At 43.9% G+C, this 26326-nt stretch overlaps 1 protein-coding gene across 2 annotated transcripts in view; it reads left to right on the forward strand.

Annotated features, from left to right (window-relative positions):
- The first annotated feature begins 2698 nt into the window (after positions 1-2698).
- PIK3CA (phosphatidylinositol-4,5-bisphosphate 3-kinase catalytic subunit alpha) overlaps positions 2699-26326 on the forward strand; it is an 83037-nt gene continuing 59409 nt past the window's right edge. For both annotated transcript variants that reach the window (XM_075861647.1, XM_075861649.1), the window contains exons 1-9: positions 2699-2946; positions 15208-15630; positions 18420-18629; positions 23457-23707; positions 24031-24276; positions 24354-24439; positions 24993-25098; positions 25483-25635; positions 26158-26292. In XM_075861647.1, the coding sequence (XP_075717762.1) occupies positions 15279-15630; positions 18420-18629; positions 23457-23707; positions 24031-24276; positions 24354-24439; positions 24993-25098; positions 25483-25635; positions 26158-26292 (1539 nt within the window). In that variant the 5' untranslated portion in view covers positions 2699-2946; positions 15208-15278. The remainder of the gene's footprint in view (positions 2947-15207; positions 15631-18419; positions 18630-23456; positions 23708-24030; positions 24277-24353; positions 24440-24992; positions 25099-25482; positions 25636-26157; positions 26293-26326) is intronic.

Genomic DNA, 26326 nt, shown 5'->3' on the forward strand with positions numbered 1-26326 from the left:
TGTAATGACAGGATAGTGAGAGAGACAGGTGTGCCCTAATCTACCCGCCACTCAGTCCCTGCCTACTTGCACAGCCCGCCCTAGGCGACGGCGTACAACTGGGCGATGGTCCCTACGCTCAATATGTGCACGACAGACAAACAAGACAAAGGCACACAAAAGCAAAGGGAAGTGGGGCAGTTGCCCACGGCAACACTGTGAGCAACAGAGTAGTGGAAGAGCCGAGTCAAACCAGGAGTGTACGAGGTACCAAATGCAGAGCAGGAGAATTGTCAGTCAAGCCAGGGTCAATATGAAGCAGAGGTCAATGGTAACAGCAGGAACAGCAGGAAACAAAAGAATCACAGGCAAAGGACAAGCAGCAAATGAAGGTATAAGTAGACCAAGGGCGGGAGCTAGAACCGTCTGGCCAGGCTGTGATAGGTTCTCCCACTCCTCAGCCTACCAGCCTAAGTGGTAGCAGATCGAGTCACTCTATCAGACCTAGGAACAGATGCAGGCTGATTAACCACGGGTGTCGATACAGAAGCTGTGTCAGGCAAATCCTTCACATGTAGGTGGTATTATATTGACATGGTATAACAGTGTTATGTGTGCATGGTATGACAGAATTATTTGAGAAATATATGGCAGAATTTTCTGAGCATGGTATGGTTTGAGTCATAATAAAATATGAAAATCTTAACATCAAATAAAAAAAAATATTATGCCTGGTAGGCATAATGGTAGGGTCATGTGATCAATATTGCAAAGGGCCAAGACTCCTCCAGTCCGCCTTGGCTCTTGTCCCTACTCTGCACCCCCACAGGAGCACCTCTGAATTTTATGTGCAGTCCTTTGTCAAGTGTACTTTCTCCTTGTTCACACCGGGCGTATTAGCTGTGGAATTTCCGTGTGGAATTCTGTAGCATATTGCAGTAGCAGGATAGAAGATGAGCTTTTAACAAATCTCAAGCACACGGTGGGGAAGACATCTGCAGAAAAGACATGCAGAAATTGACCAGTGGTGTGGATTCTCAATCTGCAGAATTTGAATTTTACTTGCCAAAATGCTGCGGAAATTCAATCAATATTTCAATGAGTAATATCTCCCAACTTTAAAGCATCGTAATAAGGGACAACCGATGCGGTGCGTGTTTTTAACTTTTAAGCCACGCCTCTAACCCCGGCCATACACACCTGGTTTAGCCCGCACAGTATCATACTCCCACAGTGCCTCCCCACAGTATAATGCCCCCATAGAACCCCACACACAGTATAATACCCCTATAGCTGCCCCCACACAGTATAATACCCCATAGTGCCTCCCACACAGTATAATGCCAAATAGCTGCCCCCACACATTATAATGCCCCTAGCTGCTCCATACACTATAATGCCCCCATAGATGCCCCCATACAGCATAATGCACACACAGATACCCCAATACAGTATAATGCCCACACAAATTCACCCATATAGTATAATGCCCCATAGCTGCCCACACACAGAATAATGCCCACACAGATGCCCCCATACAGTATAATGCCCTCATAGCTGCCACCATACAGTATAATACCCACACAGATGCCCCCATACAGTATAATGCCCACATAAATTACCCCATACAGCATAATGCCCCCATACTGTATAATGCCCAATATAGCATAATAACCCCATAGCTGCACCATACTGTATAATGCCCCCATAGCTGCCCCATACAGTATAATGCCCCATAGCAGCCCCCATACATTATAATGCCCCCACAGCTGCCCCATACAGTAAAATGCCCGTAAAGCTGCCCCCATACAGTATAATGCCCCATAGCTGCCTCATACAGTATAATGCCCCCCATATCTGTCCCCATACAGTATAATGCTCCTTTAGCTGCCACTTATGCCAGTACCCACATATAAAATGCAATTGCCCACATATATAGCGTCCACAGTGCCCATGTAGATAGCGCCAATGTCCCCTGTAGATAGTGCCCATATAGTGCCACACCCCCCCCCCCCTTGAAAAAAGCGCCACCTCCCTGTAGATAGCACTACCCGCCCCCCCTGTAGAAAGCACCATTAGGGCTCTCTGTAAGAGCGGAATCCCCAGCCAGAGCGAGCCCATAACGTGACGTCAGGAGCTCCCTCTAGGAGCGGAATCCCGTAGGCAACGCTCTGTTCGGGAATTCCGCTCCTGGAGAAGCTACTGACGTCACTGTCCATATATGGACAGTGACGTCAAGGGCTTTCCAAATACAGGAGTTCCCGACCAGAGAGCTTGCATTGCTCTGGCCGGGGACCTCGTAGTTGAAAGCCCGACACCACTGTCCATTTATCGACATTGACGTCAAGGGCTTCCCCGGGCTCAGCGCTGAATGTAGCGCTGTGCCTGGTGAGTCCATCGACGAGAGGACAGTGAATGCTAAAGCAGGGAGATGACGGTTCCCAGCTTCAGCATTGGATTCAACTGTATCTGCGATCTGAGGACGCAGCTACAGTTGACACTGGACGTAACACCGGCTGCCCAGGACAGCGGGACTCCGCCGTGAATCCGGGATCGTTGGGAGGTATTTACTTGTGACTTGCACACAATAACAGTCACACTGAATTCTAGTTAAATAACGGTTGAGTAGCCTTAGTGTCATTTATAAATAAAGCATCAGGGATTTAAAAAAAAAAAAAAAGAAAAAAAGAAGAGTAAAACGTGTGGGGCGGTCGTGAATGACGTCACAGGATTTGTCACCGGATGCCGGAAGCAGGAGCGGAAACTAAGCGGCTGAGGAGGAGGAGGGGAAGGGAAAAACATAACAAAACGAGCCGCGTATTAGGAGTCGGTACCGTACCAGGGGATAAATTGAGGCTGAGTTTCTCCGCCGAACCCGGCAGCCTCCTCTTCCCCCAGACGGGGGAGGATGGAGAAGGACAAAGCTCGGTAACGGCACTGGAAGTAATTGGAGCGAAAAGCCCGAAGGTATGCTTCACTTTAGTAAACGGGTGGGGTGAGCGACTAGAATCTGTGTCGGGGGTTTATGTGTCACACAGAGGAAACGAGGTGAGGTGCCATCTCTGCTAGAAATGCCAGGAGACTGCTGGTGGTAATGTGACAGGCGGTGCACCTGCTGCCCCATTTGCTTATGACTTGTTGTAATGACAGCCGCTGTCTGCAGGTGACAGTAACTACAGTACTCAGCGTGTTGTGAGTGGAGCCCCCTCTTCTTCAAGGCATGGTCCAGGAGGCAACCTGTGGCTCCTCAAGTACGGGTGTCCTCCGTCATCTCCTGTCACTGGTCATTCATCAGGGATGAGGCGTTACATTCTGAAGCCCGTCTCCATGCATGAAACTAGTGTATACAAGAAGTGGAGCAGTTGCCTATAGCAGCCAATCAGATAATTTATTTCACTTTCCAAGCTGCCTTGGATAAGAGTTGTAATCTGATTGGTTGCTATGAGCAACTCCACATGTCTGTACTGGTATTTTATGAATGAGGGGCAATGTATGTGGCTAAATGGCTACTCCGAGAAATTGGTTAGAGACCTGGTTGGTTGCATGTTTTGAGAAATGGGGGCACAGACACCAAAAGTGCCTCAAGTCATACAAGTGGTGGTGTTGATACCGGTACCCCTCTGCGCCATGATCTGTTGTCTCCTTAGGTTCTGTTGGCATCGTGGTTTTGTTCAAGTGTACCACATAGACGCTCCACCACCAAGTAGGCAGCTGTATGCCACTTATACGCGTGTTTCTTCGTGGGCTTACTACTTTTTATTTTTAATACTGAGAAGCTCAGTCAACTACACGTTTTAATACAGCAGAAAAAAAGCTCTCCGAACTGACGTAGAAAGGAATGATACATGTGGCGTATGCGCCAAACTTAATTACAAAATGCGACCAGAACTTGGCTTTACTTTTTAAGATACTTTGCAGAGAAGAAAAAATGTAAAGGATCTGTTTTCTAGCAGATTCTAGGGCAACAACTCAAGTTTACAGCTGATCACCGAGTTATTAGTACCGCTGCTGACCGGAAATGTTCTACTTTTTTGTTGTTGTACTCTATAATGTTCTATCCTATTTCTAAAGTGTCGGCAGAAGGGAATGTGGCTTTGTCGTTGCATGCAACAAGAAAATACAGCTACTTTTCCACTAGGAAAGTGGTGTCGAGCTACAACCGGTAAGGCTGGATTCACACTGTTTGCCCTCTGTTTAGCTTGTACGTCCAGAACGCTCCCGACATACACGCTACGCGCAGTGTCGGATTAAGTAGACCATAGGCCCTGGGCTGTTACCCATAGTTGGGCCCCCCCTTCTCCACCGCCGCCCTGTAACTATTGTTAACACTTCCTTTTTGTCCAGACATTAACAAATGGGTGTTACTACTCCCCTTGTCAAAAGGCTGTGTCCCGACATACTGACAGTCTCCAACCATCGCTGACAGTATCGCACCGTGTAGGGACACATTCTCCTGACAAGGGGAATAGTAACACTTATTTGTATATCAGTCCTGGACTGCACAAACACTCTGTGAAATACAAGGATTTCCTATAATAAACATGTCATTAGAGATGACAGATTGTCTGTCTATAAATCTAGTGACTCACAGGTGACGACGTAGTTTTTTTCCTCTTCTCCATCGAGTCCAGACTTCATGACAACTTTTCCCGGCCATGACCCATTTCTGCAGAATTTGCCACTCAGATGTCTTTGGCTCCTCACTTTTCCAACATTTCCACACCTATAAACAAAGATAATATTATCATGGTGCCACACACTGTGCCCCTAAATATAATAGCACCAAACACTGCGCCCCTGAATAAAATAGTACAAACACTGTGCCCCTAAATATTATAGCACCATAGACTGCACCCCGAATATAATTGTGTCAAACACTGTAGATAGCACCACACACAGCCCCCTGTAAATAGCGCTACACAGTCCTCCCCCTCTGTAAATAGCGTCACATAGCCCTCCCCCTCTTGTATATAGTGCTACACAGCAATCCCCCTTAGATAGTGATACACAGCGCTCCCTTCTATATAGTGCTATACAACAATTCCCCCCTTGTATATTGTGCTACACAGCATCTCCCCCCTTGGACCTGCAGCTCTTGTAATTGCTCAGTATAATGTCCCCCGTAGCTGCCCCCACAGTATATTTCCACCCATAGCTGCCCCCACAGTATATTTCCACCCATAGCTGCCCCCACAATATATTTCCACCCATAGCTGCCCCCACAGTATATTTCCACCCATAGCTGCCCCCACAGTATAATGCCCTTCATAGCTGCCCCCACAGTATAATGCCCTTCATAGCTGCCTTTACACAGTATAATGCCCTTCATAGCTGCCTTTACACAGTATAATGCCTCCATAGCTGCTACACAGTATAATGCCCCATAGCTGCGACACCGTGTAATGCCCCATAGCTGCGACACCGTGTAATGCCCCATAGCTGCGACACCGTGTAATGCCCCATAGCTGCGACACCGTGTAATGCCCCATAGCTGCGACACCGTGTAATGCCCCATAGCTGCGACACCGTGTAATGCCCCATAGCTGCGACACCGTGTAATGCCCCATAGCTGCGACACCGTGTAATGCCCCATAGCTGCGACACCGTGTAATGCCCCATAGCTGCGACACCGTGTAATGCCCCATAGCTGCGACACCGTGTAATGCCCCATAGCTGCGACACCGTGTAATGCCCCATAGCTGCGACACCGTGTAATGCCCCATAGCTGCGACACCGTGTAATGCCCCATAGCTGCGAGCGACACCGTGTAATGCCCCATAGCTGCGAGCGACACCGTGTAATGCCCCATAGCTGCGAGCGACACCGTGTAATGCCCCATAGCTGCGAGCGACACCGTGTAATGCCCCATAGCTGCGAGCGACACCGTGTAATGCCCCATAGCTGCGAGCGACACCGTGTAATGCCCCATAGCTGCGAGCGACACCGTGTAATGCCCCATAGCTGCGAGCGACACCGTGTAATGCCCCATAGCTGCGAGCGACACCGTGTAATGCCCCATAGCTGCGAGCGACACCGTGTAATGCCCCATAGCTGCGAGCGACACCGTGTAATGCCCCATAGCTGCGAGCGACACCGTGTAATGCCCCATAGCTGCGAGCGACACCGTGTAATGCCCCATAGCTGCGAGCGACACCGTGTAATGCCCCATAGCTGCGAGCGACACCGTGTAATGCCCCATAGCTGCGAGCGACACCGTGTAAACATAATTACTTACCTATCCCGGTTCCCACGACGGTGGGGGATGCTTCTCCTCCTCTGCACTGTGCTGTGAGTGACTCCGTGCAGACAGGCGCGATGACGTCACTACATCGCGCATGCCTGCACCGAGCCGCTCACAGCAGAGTGAATGCTGGAGCGAGGCTACAGCATTCAACCCAACTGAATCTGAATCCTGCGGACGCAGATTCAGTTGGCCGCGCGGTAGCACTGCATAGTTTTTTAAGATTGTATGTGGCATCCGTCACCCATTGGCTACAATGGCTTCTGCCTAATGGATGTGGTATGAGTTGCAGAAACCACGTAGCTTGCTGTGGTAGCGGTTTTCATACCTCCTATTCGATTCTATGGGAGTTCCGGAAACCATGCAGCAAAATGTGCTCGGCTGTTTCCGGAAAACCCTGCCACCTTGTCAGACAGTGGGCAGAGACCAGCCGCAACGGCTGAAGGTAGGACGGTGTCAGAGTGCCCTGTTCTAGATTTGAATTTTCGTGGTATTATATATCCCCCACCTGGATAGAGAGAAATTAGTTCTCCGTAGTATTAGAATAAAGAAAGAGTAGATCCGGAGTAATAAAATATAACTTTTACTAAATTGCTTAAAATATACGTATCCGACATATATCAAAAATATGAGGATCCGATCTGCCAATACTGCATACAAATTCTCATTTATTTTCAATAATTTATATTGATATCAGAAGTTCTGATGACAGCAATTGATCAGTCCGCCTTTATAAGGTTTCCTAATTTTGATGTTATGGTAGCTATTTTCAGGGTATTATTTCCAATTTGGCTCTTATTCCTTGGATCACATTTATAGATAATATAACAGAAATGGGGCAATTGCCCTCCTACCCCGTGTTTTTCGGTCAGTAGTCCTCTACGTAGATGGGTCCAAAGGAAATGGTGTATCCTCTCCTGAGGAGTAGATAATGATAAAAGTTCTCCCAACGCGTTTCTCGCTGACCAAGCAATTCCTCAGGGGAGATAGGTCAAGAAAGCAGCAGCGTCCAGATTCAGAGTTTGCTGCTTTAAATATGGTTGTCAACTCGTGTGACGAAGAGTGTGCATTGATTAGAGCATGTTAGATCAAGAAGGCAGCTGCGTCCAGATTCAGAGTCTGCTGCTCAAAGTATAGCTGTCAACTCGTATGAGGAAGAATGCTCAACAATTGGAGCAAGTTTGCAGTGGTAAAAGGTATCTCATACTTAGAACATCATTGCAATGGCAAGGAGTCAAACCTTCCTGGTAGGAGGTAAAGGAAGAACGCCTGTTCCTGGTGTGTACCGTCACTATACTGAGGGATTCCCTGCTTTTTATGTCCGATTACTCCCCGAATGCCCACCCTACCTACCATGCCCCCCTGTGACGTATCGAGGGGGCGTGTGTCTAAAGTGACATGTTGATCCTCCCCACGAGCCCGCTGAGCATAAACCTAGTTCATGCAACAGCTGAGCAAGCGGTCGCGCCGAGGACCAACACCACAGACCACCCAGAGCGATCTCCCTACGATCTCAGTCCTGGAGATGTTGAAACATCTCCAAACTGCGGTCTAGTTCTGCCCGGAGATGTGTAGTGAGGGGTACTGATGGGCCCGCCCCTAGTTGTGACGTGACAGCCAATCATTGGCTGTGACGTGACCTCAGTCTACCTCTCGTACATCAGGTCCGCACCGCCCATACAGGTGCTGCGGGTCTGTATTAGAGAGGATACATGGAGTAAGTCCGTGTGTGTGAGAACAGGGAGTATGGCAGATGAATGAATGGCAGAGGGGTGGGAAAAGGGGAATATCAGAACGGGACAAATGTTGTTGTGTGCATGGTACAGAGGTACCGATAGAGCTGGCCTACATCGGTCCTCAGAGTAACCCAGGAACACAAAAGTGTCTCTGAAAATAATCGGAAAAGCTTGTTTAGTTTAGGGAAATCCGTTTACAACTAGTCATGTGACTATAAAGATTAGGATATTTAAATGACAAATAAAGGTTAGTTATTGAAGCTAATTTAGAGGCTAAAAAAGGGGCTGAATAGGCTAAAGAACAATGTTGATTCATGAATTCTACCTACTATGGTTCATAAAATGAAAAAATATTTTATACTTAAAGGCTAAGCGTGGGATGGGTTCAAATGAAACATCCAAAGTCAAGTTGTTCATTTAAACCGTTTGGTGCCATAGAGCCGAATTTAAAGATCCACTTGGATTCTCTTTGTAATAGACTTCTATGTCGCCACCTCTTATGGATGGTCGCAGTTGTTCGATTACTGTAAATTTCCGGCAATCAGAATCTCCTTTATGTTTCAGGTGGACATGACGGGAAACTGGCTTGTCTCTTTTATGACGCACATCACCTATGTGTAATAAAATTCTCTTTTTAAATTCCCTAGTTGTTTTCCTGATATAATCTAAAGGGCATGGGCAGGTGATTTTACAATTCAAAAAACTTTTTATAGGGTAGTGAATTCCTGTGTGTGCACTGTGAAACATTTTTGTAGTTTGTACATGCTTTACAGTGTCCGCATCTGAAGCATCTGTTAATTTTGCGATTTAACCAGCATCCTCCTTTTTTTTTGTAGTTTCTAGATGGCTATGCATTAATTGATCCCCAATACTCCTACCTTTTCGATATGTAACTTGTGCCCTCGGTGTCACTGTCCCTCTGAGAGATCCGTATCCATCTGAAGAATTTTCCAGTGCTTATCTAGTATGTTTCTGATCGTGTGGTTTCCATGTCATATGTTCCTATTAATCGTATAGGTTGTTGCATGGTTTCTCTCTTTTTGGGAATGAGTAGTTCCTCTCTTCTTAGGGAATGTGCATGTCTATATGATTCTTTCAAAATTCTGGACGGATAGCCCCTCTCAACAAATCTAGCCTTGAGGTCCCTGGCTTTCACCTCAGTCATGTGGATCAGAGCAGTTCCTTCTGAGGCGAAGGTATTGACTCTTAGGTATACCTTTTTTGAGTGGGAGAGGATGATAACTCTCCCACCTCAGAAGGCTGTTGGTGGCTGTGGGTTTCCTGTAGATTGAAGTTTTTATTTTACCGTCACTTTCTATAGTTATAAGCACATCCAAGAAAGGAAGAGAATTTAAGTGAGATTCAGAAGTGAATTTCATTCCGATGTGATTTTGGTTTATGGACTGAACGAATTCCCTGAACTTGTCAAGGGGTCCGGTCCACAAAACGAAAATATCGTCTATATAACGCGCCCACATTGAAACTGGTAGATTTTGTAAACAACGTTCATTGGTGAACACAATGCTTTCTTCCCACCAGCCCAGTAACAAATTGGCATATGGAGGAGCACATGAATTGCCCGTGGCAGTGCCCCTGAGCTGGTGGTACATGCGTCCGTTGAACAGGAAATAATTTTTGGTTAAGACGAACTCCAACAGTTTGCTTCGTAGTAACGATTGTTCGACCCCATACATTACCAATCCTAGCTCCGTGTATAAGGAGCAAACGAGCGCCGATCGACGAGCTGTCTTGCCAATCGGCTCTCGTTTTCACAGCCCAAATCGGGCCATTTAAACGGACCCTAATTCTTCTGAGACCCTTCCCCAACAACACCAAGGGGGACAGCGAAGCCTAAAAAAACAAACGATAACTGTATTTTTGTGTGCTAGAAACACCGCAAATTACTTTAAACAGCTATAAACCGCATTTGTGGACTCCCTCAGTATGAAAATGCATCATCGATAACCCCTTTAATCTTTTTCCTGTTGACGTGAGAGGGCCATTTTCTTTTCTCCCTGTTGTAGGTATCACGCTTTTTCCTGTGAGAGGAAGCAGCGGGTGCTGAGGATATGCCGTTCATAGTTAGAGCTCACACTGCAGTATTGTCTTTCAAGATGTTTCACGTTTCTATCACAAAGGGAAATGAGCTCCCTTCCTCCTGTCTGTAACGTTCCAAGCACTTTATCAGTTTTCCAACTTTACCTGCAGTGCGTTGGTGTTTTAGTTGCTAAACCATTTTTTCCCTTTTATGGTATGTTCACACGGCAGCCTCCGATACGCCTGAAATTATGGAGCTGTTTTCAGGATAAAACAGCTCCGGAATTTCAGACGTAATGGCATGTGCAGGCGTTTTTCGCTGCGGCCATTATGGACGTAATTGGAGCGGTTTTTCCATGGAGTCAATGGAAAACGGCACCAATTACGTCTCAAGAAGTGACAGGCACTTCTTTGACACGTGCGTCTTTTTTTGCGCGCCGTCTTTTGACAGCGGCGCGTAAAAAAAATTACCGTCGGCACAGAACATTGTAAAACCCATTCAAATGAATGGGCAGATGTTTGCCGACGCTTTGGAGACATATTTTCGGACGTAATTCGAGGCTAAAATGCCCGGATTACGTCCGTAAATGGGGTGTGTGAACCCAGCCTAAGAATGTACTTTTTTTTTTTTCCTGACAGAAATGACCATTTGCTCACTTCAGTTGTAGACCTTTAGCTTTTGCAATATTTTGTTACCTATATATTTTCTGTTTATGGTAGTGGATACACTTTGATATGATTTTGTAAGCTTGTGTTTTTCATTGTGATGTGGAGTCAGGGGCTGACTAGTCACATTCGGTTCCTATATTGTATTTAAAAATGAATAGCTGAAGTTGAAACTGTAGTAATGAAGCCTCACGTGGCCATGAATATCCGGCAAACCCCTTTTAATACATGTTTCTAAAAAAAAAACCTGTCAAAAAAAGCTTTGTCTTCTCACGCACATCTGCTCCTTCACTCACAACACACACCAGTCTATAAGTCACTGTTGTTTATATATTACTTAGCATCTTGTAAGAGCAGTGTTGTCATAGGGTATGGTTTTCAGTGTAGCATGGCATGTTATTGAGTCAATGATCCCAAATGATCGTGTGCCTGAATCTTTTTCAGCTTATGTGGTTTAGGATAACAAACTTGGTTTGCTCAATATCTTAATTCACATATGCGATATGGTAACAGATTAAACAAAAAAATAATCATGGAAAAGTTGTCAATATACTGGTAAAAATGTTCTTTCATCCCTTAATGATCGGGCCTGAAAAGGTCTAAATGACCAGCTACATTTTTCAGTTTTTACCTCTGCATATCAGCAGCTATAACTTTTTTTTTTTTTTTTTTTTTTTTTTTCATCGAAGAGGCCTTGTTTTATGCGGGAGAAATTGTAATATTTATTTTCATAGTTTGGAGGTAGAAAAATATATATATTTTTACGGCGTGAATATAAGAAAAAGCGATTTTCGGCATAGTTTCTTTTATCCCATGTGTAGGTTTTTTGTTTTTAGTGTAGGGGCAATAAAATATATTTTATGCAAAATAATGACTTTTTTTTTAAAATATATATATATATATATATATATATATATATTTTTTTTTTTTTTCTAATCCCATTAAGGGATAACTTTATTCATAACTTTATTTTTTACTTCTAATGTATTAGCAAACTCCGGTATGCTAATACATTACACTGTGTCACTATGACACAGGCTGCAGTTAGAGCAACACATAATGTGCCCGAACAGCGGGCTTACTGAACAGACAGCCCTGGGGTCCTTTGTAGGTCCCCAGGGCTGACTGCAGAGGGATTCCTCGGTGTTTGATCACGTCACCGGGTTTCCGATGATGAGATCAAAGCGGGGAGTTCCCTTTGATCTTGCCGTGGTCACGGACCACAGCAATCAAAGGGTTAAACAGCTGGGGTCTGAATGTTTTCCAACCCCAGCTGTATTCAGCAGGCTTCTCTAAGATCAGGGGCTGTAAGTTACAGCTCCTGCTTAGAAGATGAGCGCTCACCGGCCTCTTCTGCAGCGACGCCCAAAGACGTCGCTGTAGACTAAGCACCTGCATTGCCTGCCGTCAAGACAGTGGGTGGTCGTTAAGGTGTTAAATGCACTACATCTAATAAGGTTTATATAACCAACAGTAGTAATTCTAGCAAGTAACTATGCTGTGTCTGGTAATAGTGGCTTTCTCATAAAGTCCTGGTACTTTTCAGTCTCCCTTTCCCCTCAAAACAGGAAAATAGGGCCACAGGTCAAAATAAGAATAATATAAATACATAAACCTATACATTTTAGTGAATGTATCAACAGAAAATGGCATATTTTATTTAATCTATTTTTCTTGAAATCATTTATTGCACACTTTTATTTAAAAAAAATAATTTATTTGGTCTGGTGGGTGGGTGTTTGTTTTGTAATTTTTTTCTTATGTAACAATCCACAAAATGTGGCCACTAGAGCAGTCACAAAAAGCTGATATTTCCTGTTCTCTGCAGCTCGCTTGTCATCTTTGATTAGAGGGTGATTTGATGACTGCATTACTTTACTACTGGAAGCCTAGATAAGCTAGGATAGCAATATTAGAACACAGATAAGGCTTTGTATGCATCTCCCCTGGTCTCTGCGGGAGGGGCTGTAGACCATCACTTCCCTCAGATTGTAAAAATCTGTGATTTCTCTGCCAATTGGCTCCCATTCATTTCAGCTGCCATAAAGCGCACACGCCCTGCTGAACGGACTACACAGGAAGTACAAGAAGGAAGTGTGTGTCTCTAATATGCCCCCCCCCCCCCCCCCCGGGAATGTTTTACAAATAAAAAATAGCTACAAACACATTGTTTATCATCTCTATATTGACATCTGCTTCGGCTCAGTCAGTTCACACTTGCATTGTATAATCTGTTATTCTGATCTAAAAGCTGATCAGAGTAAGGGTATGTTCACACGGCTTACCTACGGGCGTAAATCGGGCGTTTTACGCCTCGATTTACGTCCAAAAATGCGGCTCGATAGCGTTGGCAAACATCTGCCCATTCATTTCAATGGGTCTTATGATGTTCTGTTCACACGGTCATTTTTTTTACTTCCCGCTGTCAAAAGGCGGGGCGTAAAAAAGACGCCCGCGTCACAAAAGTGCCTGTCACTGCTTCAGACGTATATGGAGCCGTTTTCCATGGACTCCATGGAAAACCAGCTCCGTTTAACGTCCGTAATGGACGCAGCAAAAAGCGCCTCAACATGCCATTACGGCTGAAATTACGGTGCTGTTTTTTTCCTGAAAACAGCCCCGTAATTTCAGCCGTTACGGACGCTGCTGTGTGGACATACCCTTAGGCTCTATTCACATCTGCGTTTGGGTCCCATTTTGACTTTCCGTCAGAACGGGAACCTGAACGGACACAAACCGTCTGTCCAGCGGTAGTCACTGTCTAGGGTGCTGAAAGAGTTAAGTGCTGGATAGAGAGAAGGGGCTGCACTGATCGGCAGTAACTCTTTCAGCACCCTGGACAGTGACTACCGCTGGACAGTGAGTACCATGCGCGGTGCTCTAAAGTTTCAACAAAAACCCCTACTCAAAAAAAAAAAAGTTCAGACTTACCCAGAACTCCCTGCTTCTTCCTCCAGCCTGGCCTCCTGGGATGACGTTTCATCCCATGTGACCGCTGCAGCCAATCACAGGCTGCAGCGGTCACATGGACTGCTGCGTTATCCAGGGAGGTCGAAAGAGGGACGCGTCACCAAGACAACGGCTGGGCTTTGTATGAACTGCTTTTTCTTTCGCTGCGGATGCTATGCCCAAAGGGGCTGACGATTAGTGCAGTGCAATATCTCTTTTGTACCTCTGTTCGGCCGTTGCTAGTCAACGGCTCCATCACGCACGGACGGCACACGGATGCCTTCCGTGTGCCTTCAGTTTTTTTTGATGGACCCATTGACTTGTATGGGCCCCACGGTCACGAAATCTCAGATCAAAGTAGGACATGCTCTACTTTTGTCGGAACGGAGCAACGGGACCGTCAAAAAAAACTGAAGTGTGCATGGGCCCATTGAAATGAATGGGTCAGGGTGCTAGCCGTCAAAAAAACAGCTAGCACCCGGAAGGGAAAAACGGAAGTGGGCATGGGGCATTATTGTGGAATTACATCTGATTAAGTGAAGGAAAGCTCTGCAACTTGTTTTCTTCAATTCAAGTTCTTTCAGGCCATGCCAGCAGCATAAAAGGGAAACCTATTTGATCAGTTGAAAGCATTCATGATATTGCTGAAGTAAAATGAAACCGCTTACCAGGGAACGGAGTATGATCTTGGCAAACAGGATATTCTCGTTTACAGGAATTTTATTTCCGCTCTCGTTTAGTGATTCCTCTCGAAACCTGAAAGTTCATGTGTGATAGCAGATAAAGGGGTTTTCCTCAATAACCACATTTTCACCTATGCACAGAATAGGTATTAAATGATAGATCGCTAGAATGGGGGTTCTCAGTTACGTTCTGCCGTTGATTGACAGTGTTCACACTATGTACAGGAATAAGGAGAGAGTCTGTAACTCATGAAAATGCCGGACCCCAGGTTAACCGCGTGCACATCGCACTGCAGCTAATAAAATGTGATTTTTAGCCAAACGATGACCTATTCATACATAGAAGACACACTGTACAAAGCAGCGTGCCTGTCACTACTGCATGCTTCTGAGAGGGCATCATGAGGGAGCTGATGGTTTCCCTAAGGCCCTATTCACACACCGTTTTCTGCAGGCGGAAACATCTACTTGCACGCTGTTTGGAGCATTTTTTTCCCTGCATTTTTCGGCCGCGGGCAAAAAAAACGCTGCAAAAACCGCTATCTCTGCCTCCCTCTGTCAATGATCCGAGACAGAAACGCCCGAAGATGGGGCATGTTACTGCTTTCTCCCGTGAGCGTTTTTTACCGCTCGCACCGAAAAAACGCCTCCAACTCCCATTGAAATCAATGGGAGTCGATTCCAGAGCTTTTTGCGCGGTTTCCGACGCAGTTTTCACGTCAAAAACAGCACCAAAGTTCTCTGTGTGAACATACCCTTGGACTTTTTTTCTCTTTCTCAACTGGCATGCAACTTGTCCAGCCCTTATGATCTATTGTTTAATGCAAACTGACAGATTTATTTATTTAATTTTTTTGTGATGTGAATTTTACTTAATAGGAGTATATAATAATGCTATATTTGTTTTTCTTTTCAGGCTCCATATGAAGGATATATGTTGTACTGATTTTTTCCTCGTAGAGAGATAAACAGTCTAGCTTGGCAGTCATGCCACCAAGACCTTCCTCTGGGGAACTATGGGGGATCCACTTAATGCCCCCCAGGATACTGGTGGATTGTTTGTTACCAAACGGAATGATGGTGACTTTAGAATGCCTTCGTGAGGCTACTCTTGTGAACATTAAGCATGAGTTATTTAAAGAGGCCCGGAAGTACCCTCTTCACCACTTACTCCAAGATGAGTCCTCATACATATTTGTTAGTGTTACGCAAGAGGCGGAAAGAGAAGAATTCTTCGATGAGACCCGTCGACTGTGTGACCTTAGACTGTTCCAACCTTTTCTCAAAGTAATTGAGCCTGTAGGCAACCGGGAAGAGAAAATCCTGAATCGAGAAATCGGTGAGCTCCGTATAATATTTTTGCACAACCGCAATGATACAGAAAGTAATGCGGATATTTATGCACTTAACGGATTTATTTGTGCATGGAGAAGCTTATTAAAGGCCAGATCCCACTGAATGTTAAGGGCACGGTCCAACGAAGAGCGGTCGAGTCCTCGCTTGTGACTTAATGGCCGCACAATTTTGCTGGTTATTTTTGGCAAAATCATGCAGACATTGGCCACCGCAAGTGAGCGTTGACGCGGACGCCGCTACATGGCACCATACCTTCAAAAGTTCTGGTGTAGTTGTCGAATACACACAAGGCCGTTTTGAAACCTATTGGCCCCTGCAATACATGATACACTGTAGTGTATGAGATTTTATGAAATCCCATTCGCCTAGTGCTGTCATTGTGCAGTTTTAAGGAATGCGGTTTTAAAACGCTCTAGGCTTCAGCAGGAGTCCCACCCAAATGCAGAGAAATGTCGTCGTGGCACTAAATATTCCCTGGAAAATTTATTTGAAAAGATTTCTCTAAAAATTGTGACCACTGTTTTTTTTTTTTGTTTTTTTTTAGTTTGTTTTTTTTAAATTGTATTTATTTTTCCTTTTATTCCTCTCCCTTTTTTTTTTATTTTTGATTCATCCAGTGGACCAGTTGGAGGATATTTTGTATAAATTAAAATTGCCCCCAATTCTACATACCATATTTTACAAAGTGTGTGTGTACACAGCCCAGTAATAGGAAGCGTTATCCTAGATCCCTGTCCTATCTAGTGCAATTTCACATCTTTATGAAACTTATTGAACAAGCTGTTGTAAGTTCTGTTCACATTATTTCAGGGAACTAGTCCAGCAGTATTGGTGCAACTTCCTGTTTTTCTAATATTTTGCATCCTACAGCTCAATCCAAACCACTGTGGGAAGCGGAGTCGTGGCAGATGCATTTAGTCTATATAAACAAACATTCATTTATTGACTGAGCAGAGAGGGAGGAAATTGTATGGGAGTCCTGGTATTTTCTTATTCTAGGATTTATCAAATAAATGTATTGTAGTTAATTATTATGTCTATTCATCTGATCTTGTATAAATGCGTATCCAAGAAAATGAAAAATGTCCAGACCATGGGTTATGTGGTGTTGAATGTTTTATTGAATTGGGAAAAATACCAGTAAATCGACATCAAAATAAAATTCTACTGCTGATCCCAACGGTAGATCTGACTTTCACTGAATAATTGTAGAAATGCTAACCTGCAATCCTTTCACTGTTTGCCAAAATGTTAACAATGCCTTTACAATTTTATGAACTTCCTTTTCTGATTATATAACAAACCTGCATTAACCAGTATTATTCCCATTCTTCAAAGAAAATAAATTCAAGTCCAACTTTTAAGGAGACTAGGTCGTATAATTGGTTAACTGACCTGAATAGCCGGTCTCCCAGATTCCAGCGCCGCGTTTTTTTTTCCCCCATAACATTTCTGTACCAACCCTCCCACCCCACCCATTCCAGAGAGATGGCCCACTGTTGTGTTGACGCCCTATGTGCTAATTTTGATGTAGTTAGCCAATGGGGTGGAGCTAGCTTTCCTGACTCTGATGCTGACCAATCAGAACAAGGCAGCCAACGGAATTTTGAGGCAGATTTTCTGCCTGCAAAAAACTCAGTGTGAACCCAGCCTTAGATGTCAATATCAAGCAGGCCGAGAAATCTGAGCATCATGCAATAGTCAGTAGTCAGAATAGAGGTACCTGTGGTAGTTACAGCCGTGCCCCCCCCCCCCCTCTAGTAGTACAAATTGGGTCCCTCACTCTCCCACTCTTCTTTCCTAGTTGTTAGAGCAGCCCTCCCTTTCCCCAGTAGTCTCGGTATTCTCCTAGGCACACAAACCTGTACAGACGTACATCACTAGTGGCCCTGCACACGCACCCAATGTTCTCCGCAGCCCTGCTTCCACTAACAAATTCACAGCAGGCAGTAACCGCAACTCCCCTGCTCCTAGTAGTCGCAGCAGGACTAAGCCCACCCCACCCTCTTCCAGCGGGGCCACTCTCCATTTACTCACCTCCTATGGTGCTCCCTCTGCTGGCAGGAAGCTGTCTGTTACAGTATGTTAGTCTGAAACAGACTGATGCAGAAGGAGCACACAGTGCTGTCGTTATAGGACAGCCGCTGTGTGCATTCCCTGCCTGTCAGTGAACGCATACCGCTCCATGCATTCAGCACCAGGTGAAACCTCCAGGCTTCTCGGGCTACATGCTACATTTGGTGCAGAAGATCCACATCAAAACCGCAGGTAAAACCCGCACCTAATAGTGGTGTTTTTTAACGTGGTGTTAGGCGCTGTTTTTACATTTTGATGCGGAAATGGGTGTGGATTTTGTTGCATTATTTTTATTAACTTGTCAGGTACAGCTCGCAGGCGGAAATGTAAGATAAATTGACATGCTACAGATTTAAAAATACACACCGCAGGTCATTTTACGTGCGGAGAAATTCTGCGACGTGTAGATAAGATTTCTTGAAATCTCCTTTACTTTTCTGGTACTATTCGGATTTGCCGCAGGTAATTACGCACAGCAAATCTGCACGTAATATGTATTGTGTGCGTTTGGCCTCAAAGCATGAAGGGCAGGGAGCCTTTCTCTATATAGAATTATCTGAGTTTTTTTTTTTTTTTTTATAAAAGAGCCATTGTTTTGAAGCGTTTTATGTACAAGCTGATTTAAATGGGTTAACTGGTTGTTGTGTTTTTTGTTTTTGTTTTTTTTTATAACACGTTTTCCCTGATTTTTAAAAGGTTTTGCAATAGGAATGCCTGTTTGTGAGTTTGACATGGTAAAGGATCCAGAAGTTCAAGATTTCAGGAAGAATATTCTCAATGTTTGTAAAGATGCAGTTGAACTTCGTGATGCAAATGGCCCTATCAGTAGAGCACTTTATGTTTACCCGCCCAATGTAGAATCCTCCTCAGAGCTTCCGAAACACATAGAAAGCAAACTAGACAAAGGTAAGTGACTCATTGTGCAGCCATGTAATGTGTCAGTATTCTGTCACTGCAGACATTATATTGGAGGTCTTAAAGGGAGTCTGTCGCTATAAATTGGCCTATCAAAGCAGCAGCATAGTAATATAGTGTAGCCTCACCTGAATATAATGCGGTTTTGATTTTTCAGATGAGTGGCTCCGTTGTAGTATAATAACTTTTATTCTTCATATGCAAATTAGCTTTTTGGAGCATCGAGGGCGTCACCAATTTTCCAAACTGCTCTACCTTCTATCCCCAGTCCATCTGTCCCTCCCTCCCTCCCTTCCTTTGACAGGGCCAGGCCGTTTAGAAGACGTGATCACGTCCGGCCACGTTTTCCTTTGAGTGCGTCTCGACGCATGCGCAGTATACTACCTGGGTGTAGTGTGACGTAACCAGTACATGCGCAGTAGAGCGTGACTCCACTGCCTTACTGTGCATACGCCAATTCAGAAGCAGAGGCGCAGGCGGTCTAAAAAAAATATGGGGCCAGGCGTGATTACGTCTTCGACACCACCTGGCCCTGTCAATGACCGAAGGAAGGGAGGGACGGATTGGTGATAGAAGGTAGAGCAGTTTGGAGCAACGGTGATGCCCTCATTGCTCCAAAATGCTCATTTGCATATGAGGAATAAAAATATTCTCTCTGCAATGGAGCCACTCAGCAGAAAAATGAAAACTGCATTATATTCAGGTGAGGCTACACCATTTCAGTGCTGCTGCTTTGATAGGCCAATTTCTGGTGACAGACTCCCTTTAATTCAAATTAAATTGCGTGTTTTTGATAAAGGCTATCTACCTGACGTTACAAAACTAGTTCTCAAGAAGTTTCCATTTAATCATTTTTTGAGATCACCTTAATCTTTTGTTTCTTACAATGTCTAGAGTTCTTTTTTTAAAGTGTAGCTAAACGTTTCACAAACTTCTGACATGTCATAATGACATGTCAGAAGTTCTGATTGGTGGGGGTCCGAGCACTGAGACCCCCACCAATCGCTAGAACAAAGCAACTGAAGCACTCGTGTGAGCACTCAGCCGCTTCGTTCCGGTTTGGATTTTTCCGGAAATCAATAGAAAGTCTACGAGCCCGTACTCCGATACATCGGATTTCCGGAAAAAGCCGGAGTACGAGTGCTTCAGCTGCTTCGTTTTAGCGATTGGTGGGGGTCTCAGTGCTCGGACCCCCCACCAATCAAAACTTCTGACATGTCTCTATGACATGTCAAAAGTTTGTTAAACGTTTAGCTACACTCTAAATCTTTCTATAAATAAGAACATGGTTAAATAAAATAAAGGTAACCTAATCAGTCTAGGTACCAAAACGCAACTTACTAGAGATGTAGCAGTGACTTCAACTACTTGAGCACATAGGGAATGCTTCAGTTCATTCAAATACATTGTAAATTGTGATATAAATCTATATTGACCTGCTAACGTCAGATTTGCGGTGTGCAATACCCCTCATCAAACCAAAATACCCTTTCTTGCTTGTCATTGGGGGACGCCTTGGGTATATACGGCTGCCACTAAGCACAAAAGTTCTAGTTTTTCCTACCATGCTATACCCCTGATGCAGGGACAGATCTAAACCAGTTTTAGCTTGGAAACTTTTACATTTTCATAAGGATTTTGCTTTTTATTTTTTCTTCCTTGGACACTGGGTTCACCGTTGTCTCACTGTCATCCTCCGGTGAGCAGGGCGAACAATGTTGAATACACTGAGTCCACAGCTCAATGAAGAAAAGTGGGACAAAAGCATCAGAGGCCCACTAGCACCCATGAGCCTGGGAGTCACCCAAGTTCTAGCCTGCTCTCCACCAGTCTTCCCCCCCCCCCCTCCCACTCACCAGAAAGAGGTCTACTGAAGGGCCACGTCTAAACTCTCCCACAGCCTCCTATTGGCCAGTCTCTGGTCCTTCCCTCCAGGGATTCTCATTCCTGGGTGCTCTGTCGGATGCTCCTGACTTTCAACGGTGCATGTTTAACACACTATCCAGGTAGGCCTAGCTCTTGCTGGCTTTCTCCTCTTGGTGTAGCTCCCTGACGTGCCCTGAGCCAATCTGTACTCTTGCACTATTGAATTGCACAACATCCTCATCCTGGAAATACCACTGGACCTGAAAATCCTATTTCCAATGATGTGAGGAGAGAGGCCTCCATTACGCTTCTCCTTATCCAAGGTGGTGTCCTTCCTTCAAGGAGGTCTAAACTTTGTCTAGCCCTGAGTTCTCTTAAGAAATAGGTCTTTGCCCTTTCTCCGTTTCCATCACCCACTGTCCTCCAGGTCCGATATCTGTGCCGTTTTTTGGTTTTGTTTTTTTTTGCAGGGTTTAGCTTGTGCGATTCTGACATCCTACACCTCCGTGGGACTTCAACCTAGTCCTTGATTCTCTACAGCCCCCCTCTTCAAATCTCTGAGGGAGATCTCACTCTGCCTGCTAACTTAAAAGGTAGCCTTCCTTGTGCCGATAACATCCATTCGGATTATCTCTGAACTGGCAGCCCTGTCATGCTGCTCACCTTTCTTGATCATCCACCAGGACAAGGTGGTACTTAGCCAGGTTCCCTCTTTTCTGCCCTTGGTTCTGGATAAGAATATTTATTGCCTTGCCCTCTTTCTGCCTGTCTCTCTCTCTCATACTAGGGAATGTACCCTTCATACCCATTATGTTGTTCAGGCTTTGCGTATCTGCCTATGTCTCACCTTCTCGTTCTGCCATTTGGACTCCCTTTTTATCGTTCCTGCTGGTCCACGGAAGGGAATGCCGCCCTCCAAAGCTACCACCGTTTGATAGATTCAGTTGACCGTTGCTGAGGTGTACCGTGTCATGGCACGTTCTACCAGAGCAGTGGATGCATTCTGGACTGTGCGTAATTGGGCTTCCGGGTTCCAGGTGTGCATTTGGTCTTCCCTTCACAATTTCACCGAGTTCTACAGGGTTGCACACACTTGCATCCTCGGATGCTTTTCTTGGTTGCAGGGTGTTGCAGCGCATAGTGGATTAGGCAGACTCAGTCTCTCTTTCTGTTGTAGTTCCCTCCTCTTGGTACTGCTTTGGAGTACTCCGCACAAACTACTTTTCTCGTCAAGTTCGTTGGGGAACACCACTCCCACCCAAATGTTTTTCTGTTCAGGTCTTGTGTATCCTGGTCACGTTTGATGGATCGTCTGTCTTTTGGACTCTCACTTGAGGTTTTTTTTTCCTCTAGACTGTTAGGGTATGTTCACTCGCTTAACAAAAAACGGCTGAAAATACAGAGCTGGTTTCACTGTTTTCAAGGGAAAACAGCCTCTGATTTTCAGCCGTTTTTTTAAAGAGGCTCTGTCACCAGATTTTGCAACCCCTATCTGCTATTGCAGCAGATCGGCGCTGCAATGTAGATTACAGTAACGTTTTTATTTTTAAAAAACGAGCATTTTTGGCCAAGTTATGACCATTTTTGTAGTTATGCAAATGAGGCTTGCAAAAGTCCAAGTGGGTGTGTTTAAAAGTAAAAGTCCAAGTGGGCGTGTATTATGTGCGTACATCGGGGCGTTTTTAATACTTTCACTAGCTGGGCGCTCTGAAGAGGAGTAACATCCTCTTCTCTTCAGAACGCCCAGCTTCTGACAGTGCAGATCTGTGACGTCACTCACAGGTCCTGCATCGTGACGGCCACATCGGCACCAGAGGCTACAGTTGATTCTGCAGCAGCATCAGCGTTTGCAGGTAAGTCGATCTTAGTCGATCTTACCTGCAAACGCTGATGCTGCTGCAGAATGTGGCCGTCACGATGCAGGACCTGTGAGTGACGTCACAGATCTGCACTGTCAGAAGCTGGGCGTTCTGAAGAGAAGAGGATGTTACTCCTCTTCAGAGCGCCCAGCTAGTGAAAGTATTAAAAACGCCCCGATGTACGCACATAATACACGCCCACTTGGACTTTTACTTTTAAACACACCCACTTGGACTTTTGCAAGCCTCATTTGCATAACTACAAAAATGGTCATAACTTGGCCAAAAATGCTCGTTTTTTAAAAATAAAAACGTTACTGTAATCTACATTGCAGCGCCGATCTGCTGCAATAGCAGATAGGGGTTGCAAAATCTGGTGACAGAGCCTCTTTAAGCAACTAGCATTTTTTACGGCAGTTTTTGAATCTGTTTTTCTATTGAGTCAATGAAAAACTGCTCCAAAAACGGCTCAAGAAGTGACATGCACTTTTTATGGGGCATCTTTTTACGCGCCGTTATTTGATTATTCAGTCACGGCTCCCAATACTCCCAACATTAAATCGCAGTGGATTTAAATAGCTTTGTAATACATGTATCAAAAGTAAAAGACTAAAACTAGCGCTACATGGCGACTTTGGTCCTGCGACGGAGGAGTTGTTATACAGTTTGTACAACTTCTGATTTAAGAGTTGACGAAGTCTTGTGACAGTCACATCTTATTCATTTCAATAGGAGACATGTGCGACTTGTCGGTCATGTGACTTTCCAAAAGTTTTTACCATTGAAAACATTTTGGGGATAAAAAAAAGATTGCATGTGCACTTCCAAACCGTGACCAGAATTTGTCTAGTCCTCACAGAATGTAAAACTGAAGAAGAAACAAATCTCTACAAAGTGATTGATTTACTTTCATTATGAAAAGTTAGAAATATTAGGTTATTACTTTGGTTATGCTTTTAGTTTGGGAATAGGCCAGCAGGGTGACGTATGTTGCCAGCAGATTTACAATTAGTAGAATACACTTAAATATTCACAGTTACAAAGTTTGTCTGTAATTAAAAACTGCTCTCTATAGACTGCTTTATTTCTACAGGGCAAATAATTGTGGTTATTTGGGTCATTGTATCCCCGAACAATGAAAAGCAGAAGTACTCTCTAAAGATCAACCACGATTGCGTACCAGAACATGTAATAGCAGAAGCAATTAGGAAAAAGACACGGAGTATGCTACTGTCCTCTGAACAGCTCAAGCTTTGTGTTCTGGAGTACCAGGGGAAGTATATATTAAAAGTTTGCGGATGTGATGAATACTTGCTGGAAAAGTATCCACTGAGTCAGTATAAGGTGAGAAGCCATCTCATTTGATTCTGGTGTCCATCAAAGCTTATTTTTAGCTTGTTCACACATTACAGCTGATTTATTTGGGATAGGTATTACATACTCTTGCATACCATTAAGCACTTTATAACAAGTTGGGATTATTCTGAACAGTTACTAAAGTCCCAGCTTAATCCCGGCCAGAGAATTGTCCCTTTTTTTTTTTTTTTTTTTTTTTTACCCCTTTTTAATACTGAAAAAATTAGCAGCATCATAAGAAGTTTTGTTACAATTATGGTCCGTCATTTATACGTATAAAAGTGTTTCGTTCAATGTTTACTATATTTCAGTATATAAGAAGCTGCATTATGCTTGGCCGAATGCCCAGTTTAATGTTGATGGCCAAGGACAGCCTATACAACCAGATCCCAGTTGACACCTTTACTATGCCCTCCTATTCAAGAAGGATTTCAACGGCAACACCGTACATGAATGGAGAAGCTTCTGCGAAATCTCTATGGGCCATCAACAGTACTCTTAGAATAAAAATTCTCTGTGCAACATATGTCAATGTAAACATTCGAGATATCGATAAGGTACGTTTTATTTATGTATGGTTTTTTTTTATTCCTTATTAAACAATTTTGTAAACCTCATTTGCTTTTGCTTTTAGATCTATGTTCGAACTGGTATTTATCATGGAGTTGAACCATTGTGTGACAATGTCAATACTCAGCGTGTCCCCTGTTCAAATCCAAGGTGATTTGTTTTATCAATCTTTTGGTCAACATTCGATTTGTAAATATCTACATATACACTTTTATTTGTAATTGTGAGTTATCATGTTAAAAAAAATCTGGGTGCACAGTTCATGGCTTTCAGAAATGATGATATTTTGAACTGCACTTGAAAAGAACAAAACTTGTTAATTTTTTATGAGATACTATAAAAGAAAAACGTGAAAACTGCACTTAGAATTTTGTTTAGTTCGTTTCAAGTCAAGTCAAGGTGACATGATTTTTTTAAAAATTTTTTTATTTTTTTTAAGATTTATATATTTTTTTATCGTTTTGATATCCTAAACCCTTCGATTATCACATATATAGCAGTACATGCATATAAAATATGACAAATGGAGACTTGAGGATTAGCATGACCATGTGTACCCTTCTTGAATAGTAAGTCTGCGTCCATACTGCGATGGTTCACACACACGTATATTTTACGTAGATTACATTTTATAAGCAATGCTTTCCTAGTTATCTCCTTTTTTAAATTGCTTTCAATTAGCAAATATGTATTCTCTTACCAGGTGGAATGAATGGCTTTTGTACGATATGTTCATCCCAGATTTACCCAGGGCCGCTCGCCTTTGTCTTTCCATCTGCTCGGTGAAAGGCAGAAAAGGAGCTAAAGAAGTAAGCCCTACAGTATTTTATCAGTTTTCCCATGTGTTTCTTGTAAAAATATTTCAGGTGTGGGTGGAGTTTGCAATGACTTCTCACCTCCCAAATGTCCACTTACATGTTGTCCCTTGCTGCTCAATATAGATTGGTGAAGTGACAGCGATGGGGAGGACTGTCCTCTGCCGGTCTCTAAAAAGGGACAGGTTTTGCAGGTCCAGCAACATGTAAAGAACTCTCCAGGACCCCTTTTGTCTAGCCATGGTTGAGTCCTGTGAGCCAATGTTAATATAGCAAATAGACCAATAATTTAAGCAAGTTCTCTCTTGTTGCTAAAACGGTTTAATTTTCTGTATATGACATTTGGTCTTTTAATGCATATATTTTGTCGTCTTGCAGGAACACTGCCCATTGGCATGGGGCAATATTAACTTGTTTGATTATACAGATACATTAGTCTCTGGGAAAATGGCATTGAACTTGTGGCCTGTACCTCATGGATTAGAAGATTTGCTCAATCCTATTGGTGTCACAGGGTCCAACCCAAACAAGGTACTGAACCATTCACCACATTTTGAGCCATTCAGTGGGATACATTGCGATTTGTGCTAGATCTTATTTTAGATTTAAACGAAATAGAAAGAAGAGGCAGCACTCCAAAGTTCGTATCAAAAATGGACATTATTTTAGATTTAGATATCCGATGCCTACAAATATGCTGATTTTGAGATTTTGCAGGGTGCCTGCTTTGCCCAAAGACCTAAATGAGCATCATATGGATGGCCGATTCACCTGAATGGTGTATTTTTGTAGACACGGTTTTTCTTTGCTAATCTTCGTTCCATATAACTGTGGTGTAAACTATGCCTGATACACAAATATCGGTATGATAACCATTGGGATATGTGTACATGTAGGAAAGGTTTTCTGCCATCGTTTGTGTGCATTGCAAATGGAGGAAATCCGTAAAACTTACCCAACAAAGTGTTGATGTCTGAAAACAGTTATTGGTTTGTGTACATTGTATTAAGGCTCTTTTGTTGTTGGGCTCGCTTTTTTTTTTTTTTCTTTCAGGAAACTCCCTGCCTTGAGCTTGAACTTGACTGTTTCAGTAGCCCAGTGAAGTTCGCAGATATGACGACAATAGAAGATCATGCAAACAAAGTCCTAGAGCGAGAGATGGGCTACAATTACAGCCATTCCGGACTGGTAAATCAATAATGTTAATACTGAATCTTATCCG

This window comes from Rhinoderma darwinii, chromosome 4 (assembly GCF_050947455.1).
Source record: "Rhinoderma darwinii isolate aRhiDar2 chromosome 4, aRhiDar2.hap1, whole genome shotgun sequence".
Taxonomy (NCBI): Eukaryota; Metazoa; Chordata; class Amphibia; order Anura; family Rhinodermatidae; genus Rhinoderma; species Rhinoderma darwinii.